General features: G+C 33.0%; 2 protein-coding genes across 2 annotated transcripts; one reads left to right on the plus strand and one right to left on the minus strand.

Moving 5' to 3' along the window:
• Nucleotides 1-668: 668 nt before the first annotated feature.
• On the minus strand, nucleotides 669-6,224 carry LOC123657009. Its single transcript, XM_045592611.1, has 4 exons — nucleotides 5,894-6,224; nucleotides 4,134-4,213; nucleotides 2,629-2,791; nucleotides 669-1,083 (listed from the first exon to the last, which is right to left on the minus strand). Exons 1-4 carry the CDS (start codon nucleotides 6,222-6,224, stop codon nucleotides 923-925), a joined length of 735 nt encoding a protein of 244 aa, XP_045448567.1. The 3' UTR covers nucleotides 669-922.
• A 1,869-nt stretch (nucleotides 6,225-8,093) lies between these two features.
• On the plus strand, nucleotides 8,094-9,163 carry LOC123657099 (prostaglandin reductase 1-like). The gene has a single exon (XM_045592686.1). It carries the CDS (start codon nucleotides 8,094-8,096, stop codon nucleotides 9,105-9,107), a length of 1,014 nt encoding a protein of 337 aa, XP_045448642.1. The 3' UTR covers nucleotides 9,108-9,163.

A 9,163-nucleotide genomic window follows, 5' to 3' on the forward strand; every position in this document is an offset into this window, starting at 1 on the left:
ATTGTTATCAATATTACGCCAAACGTAATATTTGTCAATTACTATCACGATTAAAACACTCTTGTATGGTGTGGATATATAGAATAAATTCATAACTCAAAAATATCATTCAATTCAATATTTCGTTTCGACTTTTTGGTGTCAGTTTTTTGATCTTTTTTACTATGTTAAAGATTTATACGTATTCATAAACATACCATTACCTTATCTTGTATTCTTCGTTCCTTCGTGAACAGCTATTTTTAGTCTACATTAAATAATAACAGCACTTATTGACAGTAGATGTTTGCATTTAATATGACTTTATGTTAATAATCGAAACAAACTTCTTTCTGTACTCTTTTCCATGTTTCAAAATTGCTATGCAATCGCACAGATCGAGATGTAATTGCAGTATAGGCTAAATTAAAAACTTGGATTTATTACTACAAATAGTATTAAGCGAATACTCAAATATGTAAAATAATTTGATTGTTCATAAAATAGATTTTACTGCAGCTCTCATTTTTAGAACCATCGTAGGTATTTTATATTAATTTGTTATTATTTATAGGTGTAATAGTTTTAATTTTAGAAAACAGACTGTGTTATTATATTATATACAAGTAATTAAATGTTGTTTCCTACGATAACTGTGTTAATAATAAAATATTTAATTAATAAAATAATTTTATAATTTTATACGATTAATATTGTTTTTATTTTATTTTTTTATTTTAAAAGGACCGTTTTTGTCTAAATTTAACATTCTCATTTTTACAATCTATTAAGTGAAAGAAAAAACAAACACTTCATTAAAAAAAAAACAGAGTAGGTAAACAGTTCATATAAAAACTAACAATTTTACAAATTAAATAGTAAATAAGTAGTGGAAAAGACAGATATAGGCAGTTTTAAATTTAGATAAAAATGGTCGATATTTTCAGTAAACGTAGTTCCCAACTTCCACACTTTGTATGTCATCATTGCTCCATAGTGTCTCCACTTCGTACTGTGAGTTGCGTGATAAACCAACGTGTTCGCGCCTCTCAAACCGCAAGCGCACAAGTCGAGCCACTTCTAACCAGAGTCGTGCTTCAAATACTAAAAGAAATAAATACGAAATAATTTACGATTAAACATCTCATACATAACGGACCGCAGTGGAATGATATTTGTGTAAATTGACAAATTAAAATAAGACTTCCTTTTAAAAAATAAATATTCCCATTGGAACACAGTAATGTTAGATCGAAATGTATTCCAAAAACTGTAATAAATATTAATGCGTAAAAGAAGTCAATTGAACTAAGAATTCTTCTTTTCAAAATATTTTCGATAACTGTTGTCCACAGAAGGAAATGTTTGTTATATTGGAATAAAAACTGAAAAATTTCTTAAAATAAATAATAACCCTGCTCAAAACTCCAAATAAAAAACGATAGTATGAATGGGAAGTTATTGTAAGCTATTGTCTGTTTGAAACAGGGATTCCAAAATTTACATACAATTTTCATACCATTTTTATCTGTTTTTTAACCGACTTCCAAAAAAGGAGGAGGTTCTCAATTCGACTGTATTTTTTTTTTTTTTTTTTTTATGTATGTTACATCAGAACTTTTGACCGTGTGGACCGATTTCGACAAATTTTGTTTTAATCGAAAGGTGGTGTGTGCCAATTGGTCCCATTTAAATTTATTTGAGATCTAACAACTACTTTTCGAGTTATATCTAATAATGCGTTTTTACTTGACGCTTTTTTCGTCGACCTACGTTGTATTATACCGCATAACTTTCTACTGGATGTACCGATTTTGATAATTCTTTTTTTGTTGGAAAGGAAATATCCCTAGTTTGGTATCATGATAAGGAAACCAGGATCTGATGATGGGATCCCAGAGAAATCGAGGGAAACTCTCGAAAATCCGCAATAACTTTTTATTGGGTGTACTGATTTTGATAATTTTTAATTTAATCGAAAGCTGATGTTTATCATGTGGTCACATATAAATTTTATTGAGATCTGATAACTACTTTTTGAGTAATCTTTGATAACGCGTAGTTACTTGACTATTTTTACGTCGAGCTACGTTGTATTACTTGTCGATGTAATTGAAGTCGGTTTTTTTTTCGTTTGCGAGCAAACACAATTATATCTGGATCCAGTTAGCCCAGATAGATCTATAAGGAATCCAAAGAGCCCAGATATGAAATTTGAGAACCCCTGTTTAAAACACACAATAGTTTACAATAACTTCCCATACAAATCATCGCTTTTTATTTATAACTAGCTGACCCGGCGAACTTCGTATCGCATAACAGTCGATTCTTTAATTTTATTAATTTTTTTAGAATTTTGCTCTCCGTAAGAGCCATTCTCGTACTTCAAGGAATAATTTAAAAAAAAGAATTAGCTAAATCGGTCCAACCGTTCTCGAGTTTTGCGCTTAGCAACACATTCAGCGACTCATTTTTATATTATAGATTTTTTCAGTAGGTTATGTTTAAAATGCATACACGTAGTCTGTTTCTAAGGTTAACAACTTAATAAAAGAATAATAATTATATCGTTAACATATCGGCATCAAACTATTAAAAACACAATAGTTTACTATTACGACATTAAGACAGATTTCTTCATATACTTACGAAAAAGAAAGAAAAATGTCGTTAAGAATAAGCAATTTACATTTCCGTTTACGACTGTCATAGTGTATATCAATGCTCCAGCTGTAGGTGCTTGGCGCAAAAAGAGTCCACGAAGAGATGCTCCCAACCATGGTAAGAACAGGTACTCACTTAGTGGAGAACGCTAAAAATTTTTATGAAAAAAAAGTAACAAAATAGTAAATAAAATGTGTAACGTGCCTATAAAAACTTTCCAATGGGTAGAACGTGTGGAATCATAACTGATATTGTTAGATAGAAATCTCAGGTTTCAAGTAATATACCTACTTATTAAATTTTGGCTACAGTAAACATTGTAAAATATGTATGACTTTGAAAAACTCTGAAATATACATATTTCTCACCTAACAGAAGATCACAGCTTAACAATACTGCTCTCAGGTAGTGTTGGGTTTCTGTGGTGAGTAAGGTGACCAGAGCTCCTGGGGAGGGTCAGGGTAGGGTCAGCAACGCGCTTACGATGCCTCTGATGTTACAAGCGTCTAGCGGCTACTAAATAATTGTGTTTGCTGGCAAACGAAAAAAACCGACTTCAATTACATCGACAAGTAATACAACGTAGGTTGACGAAAAAATAGTCAAGTAAAATACGCATTATCAAAGATTACTCAAAAATTTGTAATCAGATCTCGATGAAATTTAAATGTGACCACATGATAAACATCGGCAACACAATTATTCTTGTTCAAAAGTTGAGATTTCTTTTCAAAGTACTTTCTTTTTAGTAAAAAAGTTTAAAGAACAGGTAAGTGATATTTTTTTTATTAATTTTAATCATTTGAGACAATTGTGTGGAAAGTTCCAAAAATAACCTAAGTTTTTATAAAACTCGTTTGAAACGTTGGCCTTATGGGGCACTATGGAACGGGGCACAGTGGAATACTGTTCTAATGAACCTTAAATAATAAACTATTATCTAATAAGATAATAATTGTGTTTGCAGGCAAACGAAAAAAACTAACTTCAATTATATCGACAAGTAATACAACGTAGGTAGACGAAAAAATAGTCAAGTAAATACGCATTATCAAAGATCAATCAAAAAGTTGTAATCGGGTTTGGATGAAATTTAAATGTGACTACATGATAAACATCGGCTTTCGATTAAATTAAAAATCATCAAAATCGGTATTCCCAGTAAAAAGTTGTGCGGATTTTCAAGGGTTTCCCACGATTTCTCTACGATCCCATCATCAGATCCTGGTTTTCTTATCTTGGTACCACACCTGGGATGTTTCCTTTCCAACAAAAAAAGAATTATCGAAATCGGTTCATAAACAATGAAGTTATCCCCGAACATACATATATATTTATATACGGTAATAGACAAATAGTAAATAAGCATCAATCTAACTGTTTGCCTGGCGGTAGAATATTTACATACATATAGAATATTCCAATACAAAAGTACAGTAATATAAACAACATTTTATTTCAACAATAAAAATAATATCAGGTAAAATTACCACATTAGACGAATTCCAAATGAGTAGCGTACTGATTAGGATAACAAGAGTATCCGATGCTTCGATACACCACATCACTCCTTGAATAAACAAAATTAAGTATTTAGTTAACATCGATTTAAAGGAAGTAAATAATATCTCAGATGATATTATTTTTATTTACCAATGCCACCATCAATATACTGCTCTCAGAAAAGGGAATTAATCTCAAAAGAAATAATATATACATAATTCCAGATCAATCGATTAATATATTTAAAGATTTCGAAATTCTATATTTGAACACATTTCAGTGGGGTACTTTAGAAAAGTTGTAGAAGCAATTGGGCTTAAAACCCAAAATTAAAATGAATTGAGCCGCTCTATAGTCTTAAAACTTTTTAAAATTACAATTATCTATTGATTGGAATAGTCAAACGATCATAGCAAATAAATGCATAATATTGATCGTACCCGATAACAATAGTCTCAAATATCTAAAATGACTTTTGTTCCGAACTTACTATAATTGTTTATGGAGAATAATAACTCAAATTTTTCGCGACGTATTATAATGAAATCTAGATTAGATTGTAAGTACACCTTTGTGTGTAATTTTGAATTGATCTGAGGACCTCATCTAGAATCAAAACCGCGTCCGATTTCAAACAACTGGTTTCGCGTCGTGCCAAAACAAACATCCAGCTAGCCAGACAAAAAAAAAACCTCCATACCTTTATTGTTTTATATGGGTACTAGTAACCCATACAATTATTTTTTCGAAATAATTTTTAATTTAATTAATTATATCATTTGTGTTGTTACGAAAGCGTGCCAAGTGCCATGGTTATGGGACAACTCCAGATTTAAAATTCGTGGCAAGTCCTGTCTAAATGAAGGTGATAATAATATGGTATAAAAATCCTCATTTATCTCTCAGTTCACAGAAATGCACCGTGGTGATAACGTCCACCTTTTTTGTATTTGAACTATTAGGGGTATTTAGGAAATTAATAGGTTATGACATATTTTAGACGCGATATCATTGATTAAACATGGCGATTAGAACATGATATGAAACTTTGGCTGTTATGTACATCACAGGTAGATTAATTTATGGGAGGTTAAATTTTTGTTATTTCTGACTCTACCTTAATTCCGGTGCTGCGGGAAGTGTACTCATGCTCCGTTCTGCGACTATCACGCGTTATTTTCGAACAAATTAACGTAAAAACGATCTTTACTGCAAGATCAAAATACGATACGAACTGACCTTTAACGACTGACAAATAAACACTTTTAAACAAAATAACGCGTCAAAAATAATATTCTAATAAAATTAGTAACATTGCGTGCAAGAATATAGGTATAGAAATTCGAAAAATACCCAAAACCGAATCGGAGCACCCCACTGTCCACGTGGTCTTGGTCTGCCCTACCCCTAGAGTATTTTTTTTAAGCTGGAGGGGCGGAGGGAGGGCAGCCCCCACTCCGGAACGGTGCATGAGTGAGCGTGCTTTCGCACGCAAGGGCGGAAGGGCTGCACTTCCCGCAGCGCCGGAGCCAAACGTTATGCTTAGGTCAATTTTTTTCGATTTAAAAATTGAACCTCAAAACTTCAACCACGATGTCTCTGTAACAACGGGTTTTACATGACAACAGTTGTCCGGGGGAGTGAAAAACCCACACTCCCTCCCACCCCACCTCCCCTTTTACCCCAACCCCATACATTTTTTGCCGGCGATGTACATAATTACCGAAACTTGTAAACAGTTACTCACTCGAAATATCAATGTCATCAATATAAAGTTTATCGTCTTTACTCATCAAAACAAAATGCAAATCATTGGCTAAAGGCACTTCATCGAATGTCACAACTTCAAATTTAACGTTGCAAATTAAACCCAGTAAAAGACACAAAGCTGCCATAAACGAAGCTGAAAGTTTGGCTCTAGATGTTTTCACATTGAGTCTCTCAGCTCTTGAAAATGTTTTGAACCTTAAGTACTCTAAGCTTGTATCCATATAATCAATGAGAGCACCTATAATAGGCACCCCAGATTTCGAAAATGCCATATATTTTGGTATACTTGGAGAATCCCCGGTAGCCATCTTAATTTGGATGCATGGATTTCACACTGAAATAATTTTAAATAATTTTATCAATGCTTCTTAATAAATCTAGTGAAAAATAAAACTTTGACACTCTTGTAATTTGGTTGCAATAATTTATTTCATAGACGATGAAGTCAAACTTAAATAAAACAGACTAAAAAGACACTAAAACCTTTTTATTTAAAATCTACTTAATTAGTATGAATAACAATTCAATAATTGTTTGCTCGCAAACGAAAAAAACACCGACTTCAATTACATCGACAAGTAATACAACGTAAGTAGACGAAAAAATAGGTAAGTAAATACGCGTTATCGAAGATTAATCAAAACATAGTGATCAGATCTCGATAAAACTTAAACTGCTAAAAGACAAACATCAGCTTTCGATTAAAATAAGAATCATCAAAATCGGTACACCCAGTGAAGAGTTATGCGGCTTAATACCACGTAGGTTGACGAATAAATAATGATGTAAATCGCATTATTGGATATAACTCCAAAATTATTTGTTAAATCTCAATTAAATTTAAATAGACCCACATAACACGCACCACCTTCCGATTAAAAAAAGTCATCAAAATCAGTCCAACTAATCAAAATTTCTGAGGTAACATACATAAAAAAATTGAATCGAATTGAGAACCTTCTCCTTTTTAGCCGACTTTCAAAAAAGGAGGAAGGTCTCAATTCAATTGTATTTTTTATGTATGTTACCTTAGAACTAATCGATCGAAAATCAATATCTTGCAATTAATACAACTACTAGTTGTATAAATATTGGAAGATATTAATTTTCGATCCTTCCCTGTAGCTTAAAATAAACACATATCACAGCTGCTAAATACTGAAACATTGTCAGGTATGAAACGAAAGGTTAACTCATAGTAGGTATGTTATCTTTTCGAAGTATCATTGAGAAAAATAATCACTTATAACGCTTCAGCCTGTAATATCCCACTACTGGGTATAGGCCTCTTTCCCCATGTAGGAGAAGGATCAGAACTTAATCCACCACGCTGCTCCAATGCGGGTTGGCGGATATATTCCTTACTATGAGTAGCGATCGCTATCTGGTGTATGTACACGATAACAACAGGACCGACGGCGTAACGTGCTCTCCGAGGCACGGTGGGGAGACCCACAAGAACTGCACAAACACCTAGACCATGGCAAACACCTGTATTGCCAATACAAATGTTTGTCATGTGTGGGGATCGAACCCGCAACCGCCAGCGCAACAGGTACAATACAATCCATGGCTGTAATCGTTGCGCCAACGCGGCGTCACTTATTATTCAATCGTAATAATAAAAAACAATGACTCGACAAAAAACATATGGATTTATCAAATTGACGCTTTTACGTATTACTCATTTCTTGATATAAATTGATATATATTACTTATCGGCATACGTAGTCAGTGTCTTGACGAATAACTAAGTAGTTCTTGTGATTTCAAGGTAAAATAATTATTTTTTTAATTTTCGTTTTAGTTAATTATTATCATGTTCAAAATTGGATGATTCTTGTTAATTTTTTAAACGTTTTATATTACTTTGAAATATAAAAAGTCTGTGTTTCCTCAGAGCAGCTCTTTTTTCTTTACTCATATTATAAACGCTGAAAATGTGCAGAACAAAACCTACTTTTTTGCATAGAAATAGTTTATTTGTTTTTATTTTACTTTAAAGTTTGTTGAATACAGTCATTCAAATAGGTAAATCCCACTTTAATTTTATATATTTTGAATGTGAAATACGATTCCGTCTATATGGATAATATATAAATATGAATATATACATAATTATGTTTTAAATTTAATGTTGTTACAGCATTCGCAGTTCTTTCAATTCCCAAGTCACCATGGTTTGGGCGAGAAAATATGTTTTAAAAAAACACTATACTGGAGCTCCAAAATTATCGGATTATGAATTAGTGCAATACGAGCTGCCTGCATTAAAAGATGGAGAAATTTTGGTAAAAGCGGAATGGATTGGCGTTGATCCTTATTTACGAGTTTACGATTCTGTATTTAAGGTACCATACGATCAATTTGGTCTTCAAGTCGCTATAGTGCAAGAATCGAAGGATCCAGACTATCCGGTAGCAACTCGAGTCGTGTCGCACAAAGGCTGGTGTGATTATAGTATTATAGACACGAAAGCGCCGGTAAAGGAGGTGCCTTGGGACATTTTTTATAAGCTACCCGATTTAAAAGGACTTTCGCCGTCATTAGGTGTTGGTGCTATTGGAATGCCTGGAGCGACAGCATACTTCGCGCTTATCGAAGTTTGTCAGCTTAAAGCTGGAGATACAGTGGTGATAACTGGTGCTGCAGGTGCAGTGGGCACAGTAGCGGGACAAATAGCTAAAATCAAAGGCTGCAAGGTCATAGGTTTTGCTGGCTCTGATATAAAAGTGAAATGGCTAGAAAACGAACTTGGTTTTGACAAAGTCTTCAATTATAAGAAAGTTAACATACATACAGCTCTTAAAGAAGCCGCTCCTAATGGCGTCGACAACTATTTGGATTGTGTGGGAGGAGAAATAAGCAGTATAATTATAAGCCAAATGAACACATTTGGAAAAGTGGTAACTATAGGCAGTATCAGTTCTTATAATGCAGATCCTTCACAACTACCCAAAGTCACTATTTTACAACAATATATTGTACCTAAGCGACTTACAATCAAAGGATTTGTAATATGGGATGAATATAAGAGATGGTCTGAAGCATTTACGAATTTAATCAACTGGATAAAAGAAGGAAAGATAAAAACTCCAGAGCACATAACAGAAGGCTTCACTAATATTTTTGAAGCATTTAGTGGAATGTTAGATGGCGAGAACCTTGGTAAAGCTGTAGTTAAAGTTTGAAATAAGCTATATGTATAAGTATTACGTAGACAATAAAATTATTCTGTAATGTTTAA

This window comes from Melitaea cinxia, chromosome 10 (genome assembly GCF_905220565.1).
Source record: "Melitaea cinxia chromosome 10, ilMelCinx1.1, whole genome shotgun sequence".
In the NCBI taxonomy this organism is placed as follows: Eukaryota; Metazoa; Arthropoda; class Insecta; order Lepidoptera; family Nymphalidae; genus Melitaea; species Melitaea cinxia.